Here is a 25,000-nt window from a genome sequence, read left to right as displayed (position 1 = left end):
TCCATAGAGCATACTACGTACAGTACGTACAGTATGTGCTTACATTCCGTAGAACATACTATGTACAGTACGTACAGTATGTGCTTACATTCCATAGACCATAATACGAACAGTATGTACAGTATGTGCTTATATTCCATAGAACATACTACATACAGTACGTACAGTATGTGCTTACATTCCGTAGAACATACTATGTACAGTACGTACAGTATGTGCTTACATTCCGTACAACATACTACGTACAGTACGTACAGTATGTGCTTACATTCCGTACAACATACTACGTACAGTACATACAGTATGTGCTTACATTCCATAGACCATAATACGTACAGTACGTACAGTATGTGCTTACATTCCGTACAACATACTACGTACAGTACATACAGTATGTGCTTACATTCCGTCGAACATACTACGTACAGTACGTACAGTATGTGCTTACATTCCGTAGAACATACTACGTACAGTACGTACAGTATGCGCTTACATTCCATACAACATACTACATACAGTACGTACAGTATGTGCTTATATTCCGTACAACATACTACGTACAGTACGTACAGTATGTGCTTACATTCCATACAACATACTACATACAGTATGTACAGTATGTGCTTACATTCCATAGAACATACTACGTACAGTACGTACAGTATGTGCTTACATTCCATACAACATACTACGTACAGTACGTACAGTATGTGCTTACATTCCATAGAACATACTATGTACAGTACGTACAGTATGTGCTTACATTCCGTAGAACATACTACATACAGTACGTACAGTATGTGCTTACATTCCATAGAGCATACTACGTACAGTACGTACAGTATGTGCTTACATTCCGTGCAACATACTACGTACAGTACGTACAGTATGTGCTTACATTCCATAGAACATACTACGTACAGTATGTACAGTATGTGCTTATATTCCATAGAACATACTATGTACAGTACGTACAGTATGTGCTTACATTCCTTAGAACATACTACGTACAGTATGTGCTTACATTCCGTAGAACATACTACGTACAGTATGTACAGTATGTGCTTACAATCCATAGAACATACTACGTACAGTATGTACAGTATGTGCTTACAATCCATAGAACATACTACGTACAGTATGTACAGTATGTGCTTATATTCCATAGAACATACTATGTACAGTACGTACAGTATTTGCTTACATTCCATAGAACATAATACGTACAGTATGTACAGTATGTGCTTACATTTCGTAGAACATACTACGTACAGTACGTACAGTATGTGCTTACATTCCATAGAACATACTACGTACAGTACGTGCTTACATTCCATAAAACATACTACGTACAGTACGTACAGTATGTGCTTACATTCCATAAAACATACTACGTACAGTACGTGCTTACATTCCATAAAACATACTACGTACAGTACGTACAGTATGTGCTTACATTTCGTAGAACATACTACTTTGTCCTTAAAACTGTCATTACTCAAAAAACAATACTGAATCAAAATCAATGTTGTTATGAATTATTGACATATTTAAGGCTACAATTACTTTACATCAAATATTAAACTTGAAAAAATATTTTTGGGGAAAATATTGCATAATTTGTGTTTTTGCCATAAAAAAAAAGTTTTCTTTGACAAAAAGAACATAAAAAGAACAAAGAGAAGAAACCATAAAATAAATAAAACAATTATAACCAAGAGATCAATCTGAAGTTGATTTGGAGATCTAAGCATTAAAAGTGAAAAAATAAAAAAATGTATGAATTATTTTTTAGCACTTTTATGAGTTTGGCCCATTTGGATCCCACAACATATTTGTAAGATTTTATTTTTTAAATAAAATAAACACATTCAAAGTGGAATATTTGATGTGAAGTAATTGGTCAAGAATTCATAACAACATTGATTATTATTATTTTTCTAAAATGACATTAAAAAAAGAAAAGATAAAATGATTGCTGATCCAAAAGGGTCCCACTCATAAAAGTGTCAAATATTATTAATATGTATGAAATATTAATAAAACATGTGGTTATGGCTTGTGCAGCCCTTTGAGACATTTGTGATTAAGGGCTATATAAATAAACTTTGCTTGATTGATAATATTTGTTTTTAATTTCAACAATTAAATCTGTGATCAACTTCAGATCTAAACGTCGATTATAAATTTTCATTATTTTTGATGCATTTTTTGGGGGATTGATTTATGCATTTATGCAAACAACAAAATATGCAATATTTTACTCCAAAATATTTCTTAGTGTAATATTTAATGTGAAGTAACTGGAACCTTAAATATTTCAATAAATCATAACAACATTGATTTTGATTCATTATTATATTTGGAGCCATGACAGTAAACCACTTTGTGTTATTATTTTCCTTACATTTCACCTCTTTGCTCTTTTACTACATTTTATGTACAAGTATCTTTCAAATATAATACTTTATGTACAATTATCTTTCATATCTAATACTTTATGTACAAGTATCTTTCATATCTAATACTTTATGTACAAGTATCTTTCATATCTAATACTTTATGTACAAGTATCTTTGAACTCTAATACTTCCCGACATGACGTCACTAAGTTTCCACGGCGACAACATCCAAAGATTATTTAGGAGAAAAGAAGGCTGTGACAGCATCTTGATCCACTTCCTGTGATCACATGGTCACTTTTATTCCACAGTGCAAACATGAGGAGGACAACACGCCTTCCACACTTAAATAAGACCAGCTGAGGAGCAGGCCTGACAGGAGGAGGAAGGAGAAGAAGGAGCAGGCCTGACAGGAGGAGGAAGGAGAAGAAGGAGCAGGCCTGACAGGAGGAGGAAGGAGAAGAAGGAGCAGGCCTGACAGGAGGAGGAAGGACAAGAAGGAGCAGGCCTGACAGGAGGAAGGAGGAGAAGGAGGAAGAGGAGGAGGAAGAGGAGGAGAGCAGGCCTGAGAAGAATACCACAGAAGAAGAAAGTCCTGAGCACACATGCCACTTAAAGACACACTGCACAACACACCATGCCCAACATTATATAATACATCATCATCATACTATCATAGTACATCATACTATTCATCATAGTACATCATACTATCATAGTACATCATACTATTCATCATAGTACATCATACTATTCATCATAGTACATCATACTATTCATCATAGTACGTCATACTATCATAGTACATCATACTATTCATCATAGTACATCATACTATTCATCATAGTACATCATACTATTCATCATAGTACGTCATACTATCATAGTACATCATACTATTCATCATAGTACGTCATACTATCATAGTACATCATACTATCATAGTACATCATACTATCATAGTACATCATACTATCATAGTACATCATACTATTCATCATAGTACATCATACTACCATAGTACATCATACTATTCATCATAGTACATCATACTATCATAGTACATCATACTATTCATCATAGTACATCATACTATCATAGTACGTCATACTATCATAGTACATCATACTATTCATCATAGTACATCATAATATCATAGTACATCATACTATCATAGTACATCATACTATTCATCATAGTACATCATACTATCATAGTACATCATACTATTCACCATACTATCATGGTACATCATACTATCATAGTATATCATACTATTCATCATACTATCATGGTACATCATCATCATACTATCGTAGTACATCATACTATTCATCATACTATCATGGTACATCATCATCATACTATCATAGTACATAATACTATTCATCATAGTACATCATACTATTCATCATACTATCATGGTACATCATCATCATACTATCATAGTACATCATACTATCATAGTACCTCATACTATTTGTCATAGTACATCATACTATCATAGTACATCATACTATTCATCATAGTACATCATACTATCATAGTACATCATACTATTCATCATAGTACATCATACTATCATAGTACATCATACTATCATAGTACATCATACTATTCATCATAGTACATCATACTATCATAGTACATCATACTATTCATCATAGTACATCATACTATCATAGTACATCATACTATCATAGTACATCATACTATTCATCATAGTACATCATACTATCATAGTACATCATACTCATCATAGTACATCATACTATGATAGTACATCATACTATGAGTGTAAATATTACTGATGTGAGCTTGCATGCTTTGATGGGAGGAGTCATGTGACCGTACATTGACTTCAAGTAGAGGAGAAGCAGATCATCACAACTTTACTAAGAGTCGCCATCAAACACCTGTACTTTTTTTTTGGTGGTCAATGTGCAAAGACTGGGTTCCTGTTGCATTGACCATCATGTGTAACAGGTGATACATGTGTAACATCACGTGTAACATCACGTGTAACATCATGTGCAACATCATGTGTAACATCATGTGTAACATGTGATACATGTGTAACATCACGTGTAACATCACGTGTAACATCATGTGCAACATCATGTGTAACATCATGTGTAACATGTGATACATGTGTAACATCACGTGTAACATCATGTGATACATGTGTAACATCATGTGTAACATCATGTGTAACATAATGTGTAACATGTGATACATGTGCAACATCATGTGTAACATCATGTGATACAAGTGTAACATCATGTGTAACATCATGTGTAACATAATGTGTAACATGTGATACATGTGTAACATCATGTGTAACATCATGTGATACATGTGTAACATCATGTGTAACATCATGTGATACATGTGTAACATCATGTGTAGCATCATGTGTAACATAATGTGTAACATGTGATACATGTGTAACATCATGTGTAACATCATGTGATACATGTGTAACATCATGTGTAACATCATGTGATACATGTGTAACATCATGTGTAACATCATGTGATACATGTGTAACATCATGTGTAACATCATGTGATACATGTGTAACATCATGTGTAACATCATGTGTAACATCATGTGTAACATAATGTGTAACATGTGATACATGTGTAACATCATGTGTAACATGTGATACATGTGTAACATCATGTGTAACATCATGTGTAACAGGTGATACATGTGTAGCATCATTTGTAACATCACGTGTAACATCACGTGCAACATCATGTGCAACATCATGTGTAACATCACGTGTAACATCACGTGCAACATCATGTGTAACATCACGTGCAACATCATGTGCAACATCATGTGTAACATCACGTGTAACATCACGTGCAACATCATGTGTAACATCACGTGTAACATCATGTGTAACATCACGTGCAACATCATGTGTAACATCACGTGCAACATCACGTGCAACATCATGTGTAACATCACGTGCAACATCATGTGCAACATCATGTGTAACATCACGTGTAACATCACGTGCAACATCATGTGTAACATCACGTGTAACATCATGTGTAACATCACGTGCAACATCATGTGTAACGTCATGTGTAACGTCATGTGTAACGTCATGTGTAACATGTGTAACATCATGTGTAACATCATGTGTAACGTCATGTGTAACATCATGTGTAACGTCATGCGTAACGTCATGTGTAACATCATGTGTAACATCATGTGTAACATGTGTAACATCATGTGTAACGTCATGTGTAACATCATGTGTAACATCATGTGTAACATCATGTGTAACGTCATGTGTAACGTCGTGTAACATCATGTGAAACATCATTGGTAACATGTGTAACATCATGTGTATCATGTGTAACATCATGTGTAACATCATGTGTAACATCATGTGTAACATTATGTGTAACAGTCCACGCCAGGAAGTCTGAGGCTTGGCAAAGTTGAACCAGCAACTTTATTCTGCAATCTACAAAGTCCTGACAGCCGCCATGGCCCACTTTGGACCACCATGGCCCACTTTGGACCACCATGGCCCACTTTGGACCACCATGGCCCACTTTGGACCACCATGGCCCACTTTGGACCACCATGGCTCACTCAGGGCCTCAATGGCTTGCTTGGAGCCACAATGGCATACTAAGGGCCACCACGGCTCACTCTGGGCCAGCAGGGCTTACTTTGGGCCACCATGGCTCACCCGGGGCCTCAATGGCTCGCTTGGAGCCACAATGGCATAATAAGGGCCCAGATGGCTCACTCTGGGCCACACTAAGGGCCACTCAGTCGGGGCCAAAGTGACCTTCTCATAACGATGAAACTTGTGATTGTTCAGCAGCTTTTGGCTGTGCTTCCCAAAAGAAGAGAAACTGGAAAATGTTTACCTCGGTGAGCGGCGGCACAAAGTCACATGGTGCGGCTGGGGGCGGGGCCTAAAAAGGAAGTCCCGCCGAGTGCAATGTCAAATCTTCAAAGGGGCGGAGCCTATAATGTGCTGCTGAGTATCTCTGACACTTGGGCGTTGGTTTGGTCGTCCGAGTCTACGTCCTGACCGGCCGCTCCTACTGGCTCCTCCCCTCCAGGCGCCGCCCCCACTACCTGCGCATCCTCGCAGGGCTCCACAAAGATCCTGCGGACGTGGGGCCTCTGGTCACGGAGGCGGGCCTTACGGCTCTCCAGCACGCAGGTGGTGCGGCTCACATAGTTTACTCCCTGCGTGGGGGGCGGGTCCTCGGGCGGGGGCAGGTCGGGGTCCCGCTGCTTGGTGTAGACGCCCTCGGACAAGGACCCCGTGTGACACTCGGCGCTCTGGCCCCTGAGCCAGCGCTGCGGCCCGCTGAAATACTGGCCCCGGTGGCTCCTGGAGAGCAGTTTGCGCTTGGACGGAGGGTTGGAGAGGGCCCTCGGGGGCGGGGCGCTCTCATGGTGGTCCTTAGAGAGAGAGAGGCCCTGCAGGGTCCGGGCGGTGTCGCATAAGGCCGGGGACAGTGGGAGGTCACCGGGGAACCTGGGGGACAGTGGGGTGGAGGGTGAGGTGAGCAGCGCTCTGGGCAGGGAGGGGGAGCGAGGCAGACCGAAAGCAAAAGGAGAGTCTTTGGTCTGAGATGGGGAGTGGGCCAGGAGCGGGGCCTCCTTCATTGCCGGGGTAAGGGGGAGGTCCTTCGGCGGGGGGGTGCTGTACCTGGAGAGAATCATCAGTTAGCAGCAAAGCAACCTAGAGTGGGTCTGGACTACCATATTTTATGGACTAAAGAGCGCACCGGCATATAAGCCACACCCACTACATTTTCCGGGGAATTCCCCCCCCCCCCATATATTAGTCGCACCGGACTATAAGTCACAGATATATACGTTGTGAAATTTAAACATTGAAAATAAGCCAAATTAAGGACAGCGGAGTCCACGTAAAAAACGAAAATTCTAAAACAGAAGAGGCCACAGAATGACGGCGGAGTCCACAAAAACTGAAACTTCCGTAAAATTCAACATTGAAAATAGGCCAAATGAAGGACGGCGGGGTCCACAAAAACTGAAAATGCCGTAAAAGGAGTGTGAAAAGTGTGAACGTGAAAGTGTGTGGGAGTGATCGCCATTAGGCTATCACTCCATACTAAAGTTGTGAGAAGTAATAGTGGGTTATTGTGGAAACTCTAGGCAAGACATCTCCACTGGGGGACTACCTCCAGTAGAAGCGACGTGTACCACAATAATAAATCAAACCACTATCTTACAACAAAGAAAAAAGTAACCCTTATAAGTTCGGCTCTGTAGGGGACGACGGATTACTCCAAATTCTCAAAATGGGAAAAGGGACAAGTAAACCAAGGCTTAGTCCTAAAGACGAGTTAAAATGTAAAGACTGGAAAGCAGTAGAAAAAACAAATCCCGACTTACTGAAATTTCTGGATGACCCACTACATTTTCTGCAATTTTTGAAACTGAAACAATACAAAATTCAGCATATTAGCTTATGCTAACGACGCTAGCTTGATTACATTAAGACAGCACTTACAAATATGCATGAAAACCCTCCTACAGACATCACACATGGGACGCTTTAGTTAGTCAGAATTGTTTTAGTTACATTGTAAAACTTACAAACGTTGTTTGGAGTGATGAATGAAGCAACGCTATGGACGGCACTTCTACTTCCGTTTTAAAGCACTGAATGGAAGAACACTGCAACACCTTTTCAGCGTATTTTCTTGTTTTCTTTAAAAACTATTTGCAATATGGCTGTCAGAGAAGAACAACCCATAAATCAGCTGCGCCGTATTATAAGCCGGAGGGTTCAAAGCGTAGGAAAAGAGTCGCGGCTTATGGTCAGAAAATTGACGGTAAATGTTTGCCACATTCCTCATGTAAAGCGTGAGTAAAGAATGCCGTTTCCTACCCTGTGAAGACCTGATAAGTCTGAGGGAGAAAGAGATGATACCATATTATCTGCTCACGGATGCCACTTGGTGGTTATTTGAGCAAACTGCAGCTAGTTCTGGATAAATGAACCATCCCCCCCCGAGTCATACCAAAGACTATAAAAATGGGAGCCATTAACTCCCTGCTTGGCACTCGGCATCAAAGGTTGGAATTGGGGGTTAAATCACCAAAAATGATTCCTGGGCGCGGCCACTGCTGCTGCTCACTGCTCCACTCACCTCCCAGGGGGTGATCAAGGGTGATGGGTCAAATGCAGAGATTAATTTCGCCACACCTAGTGTGTGTGTGACAATCATTGCTACTTTAACTTTAACTTTAATGCTTCAGTCACACGCAGGATTCTCACAGGAATGACCGACTGTAATCTTTTGGTCGGAGGACGACACTTCCTGCTTTGTGGTCAAAGGACTCACCTGAGCTCGTGGATCTGCAGCACGTCGGGGGCACTTCCTCCCAGAGAGTGCAAGGCCTGCTGGGACAGGTCCTGGGGGGGCGAGTACAGCAGGTCCAGCTCGCGGGGGCTCAGGGCGTCGCTGGAGTCGTAGTCGCTGTCCGTGGGCAGGAACACCTCCGAGAAGCCGTCCTCGTCCGAGCACAGCAGCGAGTCTGCGAGCGAGGAGCATCCGGGTTCAAACCTCACCTGGACGCACCCGACGAGCACGCTCACCGCTGATGGCTGTCTTGCGGCACAGCTCCGGCGAGGGGGACGGCGTGGGCGGGGAGTCCATGTTGGAGGAGGTGGAGTCATCCTTTTGCTGGCCGGAGTCGCTTTCCGCCGCGCTGGCGTCCACCAAGCAGGTGACGGGAACGCCGCCGCGAGGGTGCTTGTAGCGAGCGTACTGCAGCGCGTCCGTCAGCCAGCGGAGGTCTCGGCGCGTCTCGTCCAGCTGCTGCACCGCAACACCACACAAACATCACCGCAACATGAGCAACAACACCACACAAACATCACCGCAACATGAGCAACAAGAGAATCCTAACAATAATCTAAACTAATCCTAACGATAATCTAATCCTAATAGTGATCTAATCTAAACAATAATCTAATCTAATCTAATCCTAACAATAATATAATCTAATCATAATAATAATCTAATATAATCCTAATAATGATGTAATGTAATCTAATCCTAATAATGATGTAATGTAATCTAATCATAATAATGATGTAATGTAATGTAGTCCTAATAATGATGTAATGTAATGTAGTCCTAATAATGATGCAATGTAATGTAGTCCTAATAATGATGCAATGTAATGTAGTCATAATAATGATGTAATGTAATGTAGTCCTAATAATGATGCAATGTAATGTAGTCCTAATAATGATGCAATGTAATGTAGTCCTAATAATGATGTAATGTAATGTAGTCCTAATAATGATGTAATGTAATGTAGTCCTAATAATGATGCAATGTAATGTAGTCCTAATAATGATGCAATGTAATGTAGTCATAATAATGATGTAATGTAATGTAGTCCTAATAATGATGCAATGTAATGTAGTCCTAATAATGATGCAATGTAATGTAGTCCTAATAATGATGTAATGTAATGTAGTCCTAATAATGATGTAATGTAATGTAGTCCTAATAATGATGCAATGTAATGTAGTCCTAATAATGATGTAATGTAATGTAGTCCTAATAATGATGTAATGTAATCTAATCCTAATAATGATGTAATGTAATGTAGTCCTAATAATGATGTAATGTAATGTAGTCCTAATAATGATGTAATGTAATGTAGTCCTAATAATGATGTAATGTAATCTAATCCTAATAATGATGTAATGTAATGTAGTCCTAATAATGATGTAATGTAATCTAATCCTAATAATGATGTAATGTAATCTAATCCTAATAATGATGTAATGTAATGTAGTCCTAATAATGATGTAATTTAATGTAGTCCTGATAATGATGTAATGTAATGTAGTCTTAATAATGATGTAATGTAATCTAGTCCTAATAATGATGTAATGTAATCTAATCCTAATAATGATGTAATGTAATGTAGTCCTAATAATGATGTAATGTAATCTAGTCCTAATAATGATGTAATGTAATGTAGTCCTAATAATGATGTAATGTAATGTAGTCCTAATAATGATGTAATGTAATGTAGTCCTAATAATGATGTAATGTAATGCTAGCCAAGATGGCTAGAAAGAGAGAGAAGAAAGGTTGTCCTCACATGGATGAAGTCCAGGATGAGTTGATGTCTCTGCCTGGCCGTCGTCACCTCGCCATCCGTGATGGCCTCCCGCACTGCCTGCTGGGTAATGAGGGCGTCCAGGTCCAGCACGGAGGACAGGCGGCAGTACAGGCTGATGAACTTCTCCTTGTAGCTGCAGAAGTGCACTGAGGAGACAGGCAGGTGAGTGCAGGTGGAGCAGGTGGAGCAGGTGGAGGTCCAGAGAGGAGTGTGTGTGTAGATGGAGTAGGTGGAGGTCCAGAGAGGAGTGTGTGTAGATGGAGTAGGTGGAGGTCCAGAGAGGAGTGTGTGTGTAGATGGAGTAGGTGGAGGTCCAGAGAGGAGTGTGTGTAGATGGAGTAGGTGGAGGTCCATAGAGGAGAGTGTGTAGATGGAGTAGGTGGAGGTCCAGAGAGGAGTGTGTGTAGATGGAGTAGGTGGAGGTCCAGAGAGGAGTGTGTGTAGATGGAGTAGGTGGAGGTCCAGAGAGGAGAGTGTGTAGATGGAGTAGGTGGAGGTCCATAGAGGAGTGTGTGTAGATGGAGTAGGTGGAGGTCCAGAGAGGAGTGTGTGTAGATGGAGTAGGTGGAGGTCCATAGAGGAGAGTGTGTAGATGGAGTAGGTGGAGGTCCAGAGAGGAGTGTGTGTAGATGGAGTAGGTGGAGGTCCAGAGAGGAGTGTGTGTAGATGGAGTAGGTGGAGGTCCAGAGAGGAGAGTGTGTAGATGGAGTAGGTGGAGGTCCATAGAGGAGTGTGTGTAGATGGAGTAGGTGGAGGTCCAGAGAGGAGTGTGTGTAGATGGAGTAGGTGGAGGTCCATAGAGGAGAGTGTGTAGATGGAGTAGGTGGAGGTCCAGAGAGGAGTGTGTGTAGATGGAGTAGGTGGAGGTCCAGAGAGGAGTGTGTGTAGATGGAGTAGGTGGAGGTCCAGAGAGGAGAGTGTGTAGATGGAGTAGGTGGAGGTCCATAGAGGAGTGTGTGTAGATGGAGTAGGTGGAGGTCCAGAGAGGAGTGTGTGTAGATGGAGTAGGTGGAGGTCCAGAGAGGAGTGTGTGTAGATGGAGTAGGTGGAGGTCCAGAGAGGAGTGTGTGTAGATGGAGTAGGTGGAGGTCCAGAGAGGAGTGTGTGTAGATGGAGTAGGTGGAGGTCCAGAGAGGAGAGTGTGTAGATGGAGTAGGTGGAGGTCCATAGAGGAGAGTGTGTAGATGGAGTAGGTGGAGGTCCAGAGAGGAGTGTGTGTAGATGGAGTAGGTGGAGATCTAGAGAGGAGTGTGTGTAGATGGAGCAGGTGGAGGTCCAGAGAGGAGAGTGTGTAGAAGGAGCAGGTGGAGGTCCATAGAGGAGAGTGTGTAGATGGAGTAGGTGGAGGTCTAGAGAGGAGTGTGTGTAGATGGAGTAGGTGGAGGTCCAGAGAGGAGAGTGTGTAGATGGAGCAGGTGGAGGTCCAGAGAGGAGTGTGTGTAGATGGAGTAGGTGGAGGTCCAGAGAGGAGTGTGTACAGTAGATGGAGTAGGTGGAGGTCCAGAGAGGAGAGTGTGTAGATGGAGTAGGTGGAGGTCCAGAGAGGAGAGTGTGTAGATGGAGTAGGTGGAGGTCCATAGAGGAGTGTGTGTAGATGGAGTAGGTGGAGGTCCAGAGAGGAGTGTGTGTAGATGGAGTAGGTGGAGGTCCATAGAGGAGTGTGTGTAGATGGAGTAGGTGGAGGTCCATAGAGGAGTGTGTGTAGATGGAGTAGGTGGAGGTCCAGAGAGGAGTGTGTGTAGATGGAGTAGGTGGAGGTCCATAGAGGAGAGTGTGTAGATGGAGTAGGTGGAGGTCCAGAGAGGAGTGTGTGTAGATGGAGTAGGTGGAGGTCCAGAGAGGAGTGTGTGTAGATGGAGTAGGTGGAGGTCCAGAGAGGAGAGTGTGTAGATGGAGTAGGTGGAGGTCCATAGAGGAGTGTGTGTAGATGGAGTAGGTGGAGGTCCAGAGAGGAGTGTGTGTAGATGGAGTAGGTGGAGGTCCATAGAGGAGAGTGTGTAGATGGAGTAGGTGGAGGTCCAGAGAGGAGTGTGTGTAGATGGAGTAGGTGGAGGTCCAGAGAGGAGTGTGTGTAGATGGAGTAGGTGGAGGTCCAGAGAGGAGAGTGTGTAGATGGAGTAGGTGGAGGTCCATAGAGGAGTGTGTGTAGATGGAGTAGGTGGAGGTCCAGAGAGGAGTGTGTGTAGATGGAGTAGGTGGAGGTCCATAGAGGAGAGTGTGTAGATGGAGTAGGTGGAGGTCCAGAGAGGAGTGTGTGTAGATGGAGTAGGTGGAGGTCCAGAGAGGAGTGTGTGTAGATGGAGTAGGTGGAGGTCCAGAGAGGAGAGTGTGTAGATGGAGTAGGTGGAGGTCCATAGAGGAGTGTGTGTAGATGGAGTAGGTGGAGGTCCAGAGAGGAGTGTGTGTAGATGGAGTAGGTGGAGGTCCAGAGAGGAGTGTGTGTAGATGGAGTAGGTGGAGGTCCAGAGAGGAGTGTGTGTAGATGGAGTAGGTGGAGGTCCAGAGAGGAGTGTGTGTAGATGGAGTAGGTGGAGGTCCAGAGAGGAGAGTGTGTAGATGGAGTAGGTGGAGGTCCATAGAGGAGAGTGTGTAGATGGAGTAGGTGGAGGTCCAGAGAGGAGTGTGTGTAGATGGAGTAGGTGGAGATCTAGAGAGGAGTGTGTGTAGATGGAGCAGGTGGAGGTCCAGAGAGGAGAGTGTGTAGAAGGAGCAGGTGGAGGTCCATAGAGGAGAGTGTGTAGATGGAGTAGGTGGAGGTCTAGAGAGGAGTGTGTGTAGATGGAGTAGGTGGAGGTCCAGAGAGGAGAGTGTGTAGATGGAGCAGGTGGAGGTCCAGAGAGGAGTGTGTGTAGATGGAGTAGGTGGAGGTCCAGAGAGGAGTGTGTACAGTAGATGGAGTAGGTGGAGGTCCAGAGAGGAGAGTGTGTAGATGGAGTAGGTGGAGGTCCAGAGAGGAGAGTGTGTAGATGGAGTAGGTGGAGGTCCATAGAGGAGTGTGTGTAGATGGAGTAGGTGGAGGTCCAGAGAGGAGTGTGTGTAGATGGAGTAGGTGGAGGTCCAGAGAGGAGTGTGTGTAGATGGAGTAGGTGGAGGTCCAGAGAGGAGAGTGTGTAGATGGAGTAGGTGGAGGTCCATAGAGGAGTGTGTGTAGATGGAGTAGGTGGAGGTCCAGAGAGGAGTGTGTGTAGATGGAGTAGGTGGAGGTCCAGAGAGGAGAGTGTGTAGATGGAGTAAGTGGAGGTCCAGAGAGGAGTGTGTGTAGATGGAGTAGGTGGAGGTCCAGAGAGGAGTGTGTGTAGATGGAGTAGGTGGAGGTCCAGAGAGGAGTGTGTGTAGATGGAGTAGGTGGAGGTCCAGAGAGGAGAGTGTGTAGATGGAGTAGGTGGAGGTCCAGAGAGGAGTGTGTGTAGATGGAGTAGGTGGAGGTCCAGAGAGGAGTGTGTGTAGATGGAGTAGGTGGAGGTCCATAGAGGAGTGTGTGTAGATGGAGTAGGTGGAGGTCCAGGGAGGAGAGTGTGTAGATGGAGTAGGTGGAGGTCCAGAGAGGAGAGTGTGTAGATGGAGTAGGTGGAGGTCCATAGAGGAGTGTGTGTAGATGGAGTAGGTGGAGGTCCAGAGAGGAGTGTGTGTAGATGGAGTAGGTGGAGGTCCAGAGAGGAGTGTGTGTAGATGGAGTAGGTGGAGGTCCAGAGAGGAGTGTGTGTAGATGGAGTAGGTGGAGGTCCAGAGAGGAGAGTGTGTAGATGGAGTAGGTGGAGGTCCATAGAGGAGTGTGTGTAGATGGAGTAGGTGGAGGTCCAGAGAGGAGTGTGTGTAGATGGAGTAGGTGGAGGTCCAGAGAGGAGTGTGTGTAGATGGAGTAGGTGGAGGTCCAGAGAGGAGAGTGTGTAGATGGAGTAGGTGGAGGTCCAGAGAGGAGAGTGTGTAGATGGAGTAGGTGGAGGTCCATAGAGGAGTGTGTGTAGATGGAGTAGGTGGAGGTCCAGGGAGGAGAGTGTGTAGATGGAGTAGGTGGAGGTCCAGAGAGGAGAGTGTGTAGATGGAGTAGGTGGAGGTCCATAGAGGAGTGTGTGTAGATGGAGTAGGTGGAGGTCCAGAGAGGAGTGTGTGTAGATGGAGTAGGTGGAGGTCCAGAGAGGAGTGTGTGTAGATGGAGTAGGTGGAGGTCCAGAGAGGAGTGTGTGTAGATGGAGTAGGTGGAGGTCCATAGAGGAGTGTGTGTAGATGGAGTAGGTGGAGGTCCAGAGAGGAGTGTGTGTAGATGGAGTAGGTGGAGGTCCAGAGAGGAGTGTGTGTAGATGGAGTAGGTGGAGGTCCAGAGAGGAGTGTGTGTAGATGGAGTAGGTGGAGGTCCATAGAGGAGTGTGTGTAGATGGAGTAGGTGGAGGTCCAGAGAGGAGTGTGTGTAGATGGAGTAGGTGGAGGTCCAGAGAGGAGTGTGTGTAGATGGAGTAGGTGGAGGTCCAGAGAGGAGTGTGTGTAGATGGAGTAGGTGGAGGTCCATAGAGGAGTGTGTGTAGATGGAGTAGGTGGAGGTCCAGAGAGGAGAGTGTGTAGATGGAGTAGGTGGAGGTCCAGAGAGGAGTGTGTGTAGATGGAGTAGGTGGAGGTCCAGAGAGGAGTGTGTGTAGATGGAGTAGGTGGAGGTCCAGAGAGGAGTGTGTGTAGATGGAGTAGGTGGAGGTCCATAGAGGAGTGTGTGTAGATGGAGTAGGTGGAGGTCCAGAGAGGAGTGTGTGTAGATGGAGTAGGTGGAGGTCCATAGAGGAGTGTGTGTAGATGGAGTAGGTGGAGGTCCATAGAGGAGTGTGTGTAGATGGAGTAGGTGGAGGTCCAGAGAGGAGTGTGTGTAGATGGAGTAGGTGGAGGTCCAGAGAGGAGTGTGTGTAGATGGAGTAGGTGGAGGTCCAGAGAGGAGTGTGTGTAGATGGAGTAGGTGGAGGTCCATAGAGGAGTGTGTGTAGATGGAGTAGGTGGAGGTCCAGAGAGGAGAGTGTGTAGATGGAGTAGGTGGAGGTCCAGAGAGGAGTGTGTGTAGATGGAGTAGGTGGAGGTCCAGAGAGGAGTGTGTGTAGATGGAGTAGGTGGAGGTCCAGAGAGGAGTGTGTGTAGATGGAGTAGGTGGAGGTCCAGAGAGGAGTGTGTGTAGATGGAGTAGGTGGAGGTCCATAGAGGAGTGTGTGTAGATGGAGTAGGTGGAGGTCCAGAGAGGAGTGTGTGTAGATGGAGTAGGTGGAGGTCCATAGAGGAGTGTGTGTAGATGGAGTAGGTGGAGGTCCAGAGAGGAGTGTGTGTAGATGGAGTAGGTGGAGGTCCAGAGAGGAGTGTGTGTAGATGGAGTAGGTGGAGGTCCAGAGAGGAGTGTGTGTAGATGGAGTAGGTGGAGGTCCATAGAGGAGTGTGTGTAGATGGAGTAGGTGGAGGTCCAGAGAGGAGTGTGTGTAGATGGAGTAGGTGGAGGTCCAGAGAGGAGTGTGTGTAGATGGAGTAGGTGGAGGTCCAGAGAGGAGTGTGTGTAGATGGAGTAGGTGGAGGTCCATAGAGGAGTGTGTGTAGATGGAGTAGGTGGAGGTCCAGAGAGGAGTGTGTGTAGATGGAGTAGGTGGAGGTCCAGAGAGGAGTGTGTGTAGATGGAGTAGGTGGAGGTCCAGAGAGGAGTGTGTGTAGATGGAGTAGGTGGAGGTCCATAGAGGAGTGTGTGTAGATGGAGTAGGTGGAGGTCCAGAGAGGAGTGTGTGTAGATGGAGTAGGTGGAGGTCCAGAGAGGAGTGTGTGTAGATGGAGTAGGTGGAGGTCCAGAGAGGAGTGTGTGTAGATGGAGTAGGTGGAGGTCCAGAGAGGAGAGTGTGTAGATGGAGTAGGTGGAGGTCCATAGAGGAGAGTGTGTAGATGGAGTAGGTGGAGGTCCAGAGAGGAGTGTGTGTAGATGGAGTAGGTGGAGATCTAGAGAGGAGTGTGTGTAGATGGAGCAGGTGGAGGTCCAGAGAGGAGAGTGTGTAGAAGGAGCAGGTGGAGGTCCATAGAGGAGAGTGTGTAGATGGAGTAGGTGGAGGTCTAGAGAGGAGTGTGTGTAGATGGAGTAGGTGGAGGTCCAGAGAGGAGAGTGTGTAGATGGAGCAGGTGGAGGTCCAGAGAGGAGTGTGTGTAGATGGAGTAGGTGGAGGTCCAGAGAGGAGTGTGTACAGTAGATGGAGTAGGTGGAGGTCCAGAGAGGAGAGTGTGTAGATGGAGTAGGTGGAGGTCCAGAGAGGAGAGTGTGTAGATGGAGTAGGTGGAGGTCCATAGAGGAGTGTGTGTAGATGGAGTAGGTGGAGGTCCAGAGAGGAGTGTGTGTAGATGGAGTAGGTGGAGGTCCAGAGAGGAGTGTGTGTAGATGGAGTAGGTGGAGGTCCAGAGAGGAGAGTGTGTAGATGGAGTAGGTGGAGGTCCATAGAGGAGTGTGTGTAGATGGAGTAGGTGGAGGTCCAGAGAGGAGTGTGTGTAGATGGAGTAGGTGGAGGTCCAGAGAGGAGAGTGTGTAGATGGAGTAAGTGGAGGTCCAGAGAGGAGTGTGTGTAGATGGAGTAGGTGGAGGTCCAGAGAGGAGTGTGTGTAGATGGAGTAGGTGGAGGTCCAGAGAGGAGTGTGTGTAGATGGAGTAGGTGGAGGTCCAGAGAGGAGAGTGTGTAGATGGAGTAGGTGGAGGTCCAGAGAGGAGAGTGTGTAGATGGAGTAGGTGGAGGTCCATAGAGGAGTGTGTGTAGATGGAGTAGGTGGAGGTCCAGGGAGGAGAGTGTGTAGATGGAGTAGGTGGAGGTCCAGAGAGGAGAGTGTGTAGATGGAGTAGGTGGAGGTCCATAGAGGAGTGTGTGTAGATGGAGTAGGTGGAGGTCCAGAGAGGAGTGTGTGTAGATGGAGTAGGTGGAGGTCCAGAGAGGAGTGTGTGTAGATGGAGTAGGTGGAGGTCCAGAGAGGAGTGTGTGTAGATGGAGTAGGTGGAGGTCCATAGAGGAGTGTGTGTAGATGGAGTAGGTGGAGGTCCAGAGAGGAGTGTGTGTAGATGGAGTAGGTGGAGGTCCAGAGAGGAGTGTGTGTAGATGGAGTAGGTGGAGGTCCAGAGAGGAGTGTGTGTAGATGGAGTAGGTGGAGGTCCATAGAGGAGTGTGTGTAGATGGAGTAGGTGGAGGTCCAGAGAGGAGTGTGTGTAGATGGAGTAGGTGGAGGTCCAGAGAGGAGTGTGTGTAGATGGAGTAGGTGGAGGTCCAGAGAGGAGTGTGTGTAGATGGAGTAGGTGGAGGTCCATAGAGGAGTGTGTGTAGATGGAGTAGGTGGAGGTCCAGAGAGGAGAGTGTGTAGATGGAGTAGGTGGAGGTCCAGAGAGGAGTGTGTGTAGATGGAGTAGGTGGAGGTCCAGAGAGGAGTGTGTGTAGATGGAGTAGGTGGAGGTCCAGAGAGGAGTGTGTGTAGATGGAGTAGGTGGAGGTCCAGAGAGGAGTGTGTGTAGATGGAGTAGGTGGAGGTCCATAGAGGAGTGTGTGTAGATGGAGTAGGTGGAGGTCCAGAGAGGAGTGTGTGTAGATGGAGTAGGTGGAGGTCCATAGAGGAGTGTGTGTAGATGGAGTAGGTGGAGGTCCAGAGAGGAGTGTGTGTAGATGGAGTAGGTGGAGGTCCAGAGAGGAGTGTGTGTAGATGGAGTAGGTGGAGGTCCAGAGAGGAGTGTGTGTAGATGGAGTAGGTGGAGGTCCATAGAGGAGTGTGTGTAGATGGAGTAGGTGGAGGTCCAGAGAGGAGTGTGTGTAGATGGAGTAGGTGGAGGTCCAGAGAGGAGTGTGTGTAGATGGAGTAGGTGGAGGTCCAGAGAGGAGTGTGTGTAGATGGAGTAGGTGGAGGTCCAGAGAGGAGTGTGTGTAGATGGAGTAGGTGGAGGTCCAGAGAGGAGTGTGTGTAGATGGAGTAGGTGGAGGTCCAGAGAGGAGTGTGTGTAGATGGAGTAGGTGGAGGTCCAGAGAGGAGTGTGTGTAGATGGAGTAGGTGGAGGTCCATAGAGGAGTGTGTGTAGATGGAGTAGGTGGAGGTCCAGAGAGGAGTGTGTGTAGATGGAGTAGGTGGAGGTCCAGAGAGGAGTGTGTGTAGATGGAGTAGGTGGAGGTCCAGAGAGGAGTGTGTGTAGATGGAGTAGGTGGAGGTCCATAGAGGAGTGTGTGTAGATGGAGTAGGTGGAGGTCCAGAGAGGAGTGTGTGTAGATGGAGTAGGTGGAGGTCCAGAGAGGAGTGTGTGTAGATGGAGTAGGTGGAGGTCCAGAGAGGAGTGTGTGTAGATGGAGTAGGTGGAGGTCCATAGAGGAGTGTGTGTAGATGGAGTAGGTGGAGGTCCAGAGAGGAGAGTGTGTAGATGGAGTAGGTGGAGGTCCAGAGAGGAGTGTGTGTAGATGGAGTAGGTGGAGGTCCAGAGAGGAGTGTGTGTAGATGGAGTAGGTGGAGGTCCAGAGAGGAGTGTGTGTAGATGGAGTAGGTGGAGGTCCAGAGAGGAGTGTGTGTAGATGGAGTAGGTGGAGGTCCATAGAGGAGTGTGTGTAGATGGAGTAGGTGGAGGTCCAGAGAGGAGTGTGTGTAGATGGAGTAGGTGGAGGTCCATAGAGGAGTGTGTGTAGATGGAGTAGGTGGAGGTCCAGAGAGGAGTGTGTGTAGATGGAGTAGGTGGAGGTCCAGAGAGGAGTGTGTGTAGATGGAGTAGGTGGAGGTCCAGAGAGGAGTGTGTGTAGATGGAGTAGGTGGAGGTCCATAGAGGAGTGTGTGTAGATGGAGTAGGTGGAGGTCCAGAGAGGAGTGTGTGTAGATGGAGTAGGTGGAGGTCCAGAGAGGAGTGTGTGTAGATGGAGTAGGTGGAGGTCCAGAGAGGAGTGTGTGTAGATGGAGTAGGTGGAGGTCCATAGAGGAGTGTGTGTAGATGGAGTAGGTGGAGGTCCAGAGAGGAGTGTGTGTAGATGGAGTAGGTGGAGGTCCAGAGAGGAGTGTGTGTAGATGGAGTAGGTGGAGGTCCAGAGAGGAGTGTGTGTAGATGGAGTAGGTGGAGGTCCATAGAGGAGTGTGTGTAGATGGAGTAGGTGGAGGTCCAGAGAGGAGTGTGTGTAGATGGAGTAGGTGGAGGTCCATAGAGGAGTGTGTGTAGATGGAGTAGGTGGAGGTCCAGAGAGGAGTGTGTGTAGATGGAGTAGGTGGAGGTCCAGAGAGGAGTGTGTGTAGATGGAGTAGGTGGAGGTCCAGAGAGGAGAGTGTGTAGATGGAGTAGGTGGAGGTCCAGAGAGGAGTGTGTGTAGATGGAGTAGGTGGAGCAGACCTACCCAGCTCAAACATCTGCAGCGGCAGGTGGAGGAAGCCCGCCAGCGGCGTGTAGGGGTTGGACTGACCGGGGGCGGAGCAAACATGGTCAGCAGCCGGCAGCAGCAGCAGGAAGGAGACACCATGACCTAACTCCACCACTTCCTGGCTGTAGAGGCGGAAGTGACGGGCCTGCAGACAGGAAGTCAGCGTGTCATGTGGGTGGTGGGTGAGGGCGGGGCCTGAGCGCACCTGGTGCAGATGGAGGTTGATGTGCTTCAGCAGAGACTTGATGGCCGTCTGCAGCTCGTAGAACAGTAAAGGGGTGTGGCTTTCAGGCCTGGGTCGCGTCTCTTCGCTCTCCTCGCCGTTTGGATCTTTCTCGCCGGCCGCGGACAGCTTGCGCATCCAGTCCCACTCCTCCCTGGCGAGCAGACCCCCGTTACAAGAAGTTGTCCACCAGCAACAAGGAATCCATTCCTTTTTTTTCATTTAATCATATTTTAGTTATATTTATCTATTTTTTTATTAAAAAATATAATAAAAAATACATACATACATTTAAAAAATATTTTTTTTAAATTCTGATTATTTTTTTAATTGAATCTTATTTTAGTTTTTTTACTGAAAAAAATAATTAAAACAATATATAAAAACAAATAAAAATACATTAAAAAAATACATACCATATATTAAAAAAAGAAGAAATAAAAAATATAAACCTTTTTTTTAATTTAATCTTATTTTACTTAAAAAATTTTTTTATAAAAAAATAATTAAAACAATATATAAAAACAAATAAAAAATAAATATATTAAAAAAAATAAATTAATTCCTTTTTTCCATTTAATCATATTTTAGTTTTATTTTTTTATTCAAAAATAATGAAAAATATATAAAAAATACATTAAAAAAATACATACCGTATATTAAAAAAAGAAGAAATAAAAAAATATATCCCTTTTATTTATTTAATGTTGTTTTATTTTAATTGGTTTTTTTTTACCAAGAAAATTTAAAAAAATATTTAAAAAAAATAAAAATACATGTATTAAAAAAAGAAGGAAAAAATAAATAGATTCGTTCGTTTGATTTAATCTTACTTAATATTAAATAAATATATACAAAAGAAATAGAAAAATACATTTATTAAAAAAGAAGAAAAAAAGATATTCATTGTTTTTTTCAATTTAATCTTAATTTAGTTTTATATAAAAACATACATGTATAAAAGAAGAAGAAAAAAGAAATCCATTTCTTTTTTCCATTTAATCATATTTTAGTTAATTTTTTTTATTCAAAAATAATGAAAAATATATAAAAAAATACATAAAAAAAATACATACCGTATATTAAAAAAAGAAGAAATAAAAAATATAAACCTTTTTTTTAATTTAATCTTATTTTACTTAAAAAAATTTTTTATAAAAAAATAATTAAAACAATATATAAAAACAAATAAAAAATAAATATATTAAAAAAAAGAAATCCATTCCTTTTTTCCATTTAATCATATTTTAGTTTTATTTTTTTATTCAAAAATAATGAAAAATATATAAAAAATACATTAAAAAAATACATACCGTATATTAAAAAAAGAAGAAAAAAAAAATCCCTTTTATTTATTTAATCTTGTTTTATTTTAATTGTTTTTTTTTTACCAAGAAAATTTAAAAAAACATTTAAAAAAAATAAAAATACATGTATTAAAAAAAGAAGGAAAAAATAAATAGATTCGTTCGTTTGATTTAATCTTACTTAATATTAAATAAATATATACAAAAGAAATAGAAAAATACATTTATTAAAAAAGAAGAAAAAAAGATATTCATTGTTTTTTTCAATTTAATCTTAATTTAGTTTTATATAAAAACATACATGTATAAAAGAAGAAGAAAAAAGAAATCCATTTCTTTTTTCCATTTAATCATATTTTAGTTAATTTTTTTTATTCAAAAATAATGAAAAATATATAAAAAAATACATTAAAAAAATACATACCGTATATTAAAAAAAGAAGAAATAAAAAATATAAACCTTTTTTTTAATTTAATCTTATTTTACTTAAAAAAAATAAATAAAATAAAATAATTAAAACAATATATAAAAACCAATAAAAAATAAATATATTAAAAAAAAGAAATCCATTCCTTTTTTCCATTTAATCATATTTTAGTTTTATTTTTTTATTCAAAAATAATGAAAAATATATAAAAAATACATTAAAAAAATACATACCGTATATTAAAAAAAGAAGAAATAAAAAAATATATCCCTTTTATTTATTTAATCTTGTTTTATTTTAATTGTTTTTTTTTACCAAGAAAATTAAAAAAAATATTTAAAAAAAATAAAAATACTTTTTTTCAAAAAAAGAAGGAAAAAATAGATTCGTTCGTTTGATTTAATCTTACTTAACATTAAATAAATATATACAAAAGAAATAGAAAAATACATATATTAAAAAAGAAGAAAAAAAGATATTCATTGTTTTTTTCAATTTAATCTTAATTTAGTTTTATACAAAAACATACATGTATAAAAATAAGAAGAAAAAAGAAATAATTAATTTTTTTAATGTATTCTTATTGTAGTTATATACAGTTATATATAAATAAAAAGAATACAATTTTTTTTTTTTTTTTGGATGTATTTTTTTGTTTTTTAAAAGAAGAAAGAAAAAGAAGTCCCTTCCTGAGTCATGTGACCCACCTGGACACATTGGAGTTTTCTCGCACGCGGATGTGACACAGCATGTTGGGTGTCCTCTGGGAGACCAAGACCCTGATCTGGTCCACAGAGCTGCTCAGCTTCAGGTAGCCCAGATAGAGACCTGGTGCCAGGCGGTGGGTGCTGCGGCGCTGGTATGCTAAAATGTCCTGAGGAAAGGATAGAGTTTAAACCAGGGCTCTCCATAGTGCGCTCCGGGGGCCACATATATATATATATATATATATATATATATATATATATATATATATATATATATATATATATATATATATATATATATATATATATATATATATATATATATATATATATATAAATTACAGCCGGGTCAAACTCGTTTCGCAAAATAATTAGCGCATGCTTGGCACTTCCGCCGGGTCAAATATGAGTCATTAAATGACTCCCGCCTACTGGTGGTAGAGGGCGCTAGTGATCGTTCTTGCGACCATTGTTTGCTTGGACTTTTACCATGGAGGATTACATATCTAAAATAAAACAGTTTTCTAAACTGGACTTTCAATCGAAGCAGGAGGTAATACTTAAAAGGAAGATCTCCATCAAGACAGAGAGACTTTTAAAACTGAAGAAAGATAAGGAAGACTTCTATATCGATGCTTTTCGAGCTGGCATGGACTCATTTATACCTAAAGGTAAGACAATAATAACGTTTTTTTTAATTAAATGTGCTTTTCATAATAAGGTAAGCGCCGGAGTGAGAAGAGGTTTTAAAATAATTAGCGCATGCTTGGCCATCCCGCAGGCTTCTGGTAAGCGCCGGAGTAACGGGAGGTTTTAAATTAATTAAATAATTAAAAAAAAAAAAAAATATATATATATATATATATATATAATTAAACAAAAAAAAAGTATTCTCCTGGGGACCCAGAAGGGTCATAAAAATGTTGATTTAAAAAAAAGCATATATTAATCATATTATATCATATATTATTTAATTTAGAATTACCGGTCAAAATAAAAAAATTTTTTTTATTATGTTTTATATCCTTTTTGTTTAAACAAATCCTGTTTTTTTATGGCAAAAACACAAAATATGCAACATTTTCCCCACATTATGTTCTTTACAAGTGTATGTAAACTTTTGACCACGACTGTGTATTGTATTGGTTTTAGTATCTGTAATGTGAAAAATGCATCCTTCAACTATTATTGATGTGGTCCTGGTTTGATAGTTGTGGGCGTGGCTACCTGCAAGGTGATGATGAGGATGTCCAGGGCGTAGGGCTCCTCGGGCGTGGACAGGGACTTCCTCTGACTCTGCAGCTTGGTCACCTGCATCCACTTGCCGCTGAAGAGCGAGTGCTGGCTCTCGGTGTCGCGGATGGTCACCAGCAGCACGTTGCCGTGGCGATCCTTGATGGGCTCGTAGTGCACCCGGCCCAGGTTGTGCGTGCCCAGGAGGTTCTGCAGCTGCCCGGCGGCGCTGAGCATCTTGTGGCGGGCCTGCAGGGTGGAGGACGAGGACATGGACACCGAGGTGCTCTGCCTCAGCCAGCGCACGTCCTCCCACATGCAGGACAGCTGCGGAGAGACCACACCTTCACGGGTCCGCTCGGCGGGACACGACGGAGGACGCACCTTGGTGAACCACAGGAAGTCTTGCGTGAGGGAGCTGCTGTAGGAGTCGTCCACCTCCACGATGGGGATCTGGTCCTCGGCCGTGACCAGCAGACTGTCCTTGTGGTAGAAGACCGCCGCCAAGTAGATCCCCCTGGAGAGTCAGCGGTGATATAGGAAGTCTTCCAGCACAGAAGACACAAAACCAACCTCTTCAGCGTCTTCACAAACTTGTTGGAGGAGTTGAAAAGATGTTTCAGGCTTCTGGAGACCGACTGCTTCCTGCTGGGGTTCTGCAGCTTGGAGGCGTCTACACAGAGGAGGAAGCACCACGCCTTTGGGTTGGTTTGACCAAACAACTGCACATCCACCATGTGGTCTTTGTAGGCCTCATACCGATTATTAGGACGTCCACATGACTAGTAGGAATTACCATCAATTGATTAACGTGGACCCTGACTTCAACTTATTGGGGTGTTACCATTTACTGGTCAATTGTACTGTACTGTGCAATCTACTAATACAAGTCTCAATCAATCAATCAATCAATCAATCAATCAATCAATCAATCAATCAATCAATCAATCAATCAAAGTATGTCTGTCATCAGCTGCACTTTAAAGGGGAAATGCACTTTCTTTGGAATGTTGCCAATCCTTCACAATCATTATGAGAGACAAGAATTAGAAGTAGAAGCATTGAAGTCCCATCTTAAAACTCTTTTGTATACTCTAGCCTTTAAATAGACCCCTTTTTAGACCAGTTGATCTGCCCTTTCTTTTCTTTCTCCTCTGCCCCCCTCTCTCCTGTGGAGGGGGGGG

At 43.1% G+C, this 25,000-nt stretch overlaps 1 protein-coding gene across 5 annotated transcripts in view; it reads right to left on the bottom strand.

Moving 5' to 3' along the window:
* Positions 1-5,800: 5,800 nt before the first annotated feature.
* The window catches only part of ankfn1 (ankyrin repeat and fibronectin type III domain containing 1), a 129,783-nt gene continuing 110,583 nt past the window's right edge, over positions 5,801-25,000 (bottom strand). For all 5 annotated transcript variants that reach the window (XM_062030705.1, XM_062030706.1, XM_062030703.1 and 2 more), the window contains 10 exons: positions 24,390-24,489; positions 24,201-24,333; positions 23,811-24,143; positions 22,584-22,750; positions 20,124-20,295; positions 19,895-20,063; positions 10,554-10,720; positions 9,025-9,247; positions 8,771-8,963; positions 5,801-7,101 (listed from right to left, as the gene is read on the bottom strand). In XM_062030705.1, coding sequence (XP_061886689.1) covers positions 6,405-7,101; positions 8,771-8,963; positions 9,025-9,247; positions 10,554-10,720; positions 19,895-20,063; positions 20,124-20,295; positions 22,584-22,750; positions 23,811-24,143; positions 24,201-24,333; positions 24,390-24,489 — 2,354 coding nt within the window. In that variant the 3' untranslated portion in view covers positions 5,801-6,404. The remainder of the gene's footprint in view (positions 7,102-8,770; positions 8,964-9,024; positions 9,248-10,553; positions 10,721-19,894; positions 20,064-20,123; positions 20,296-22,583; positions 22,751-23,810; positions 24,144-24,200; positions 24,334-24,389; positions 24,490-25,000) is intronic.

The sequence above is a fragment of the Entelurus aequoreus genome, linkage group LG21 (assembly GCF_033978785.1).
Source record: "Entelurus aequoreus isolate RoL-2023_Sb linkage group LG21, RoL_Eaeq_v1.1, whole genome shotgun sequence".
Taxonomy (NCBI): Eukaryota; Metazoa; Chordata; class Actinopteri; order Syngnathiformes; family Syngnathidae; genus Entelurus; species Entelurus aequoreus.
Note: the sequence above shows the minus strand (reverse complement) of the source record. Positions and strands in the feature narration are given on the sequence as shown.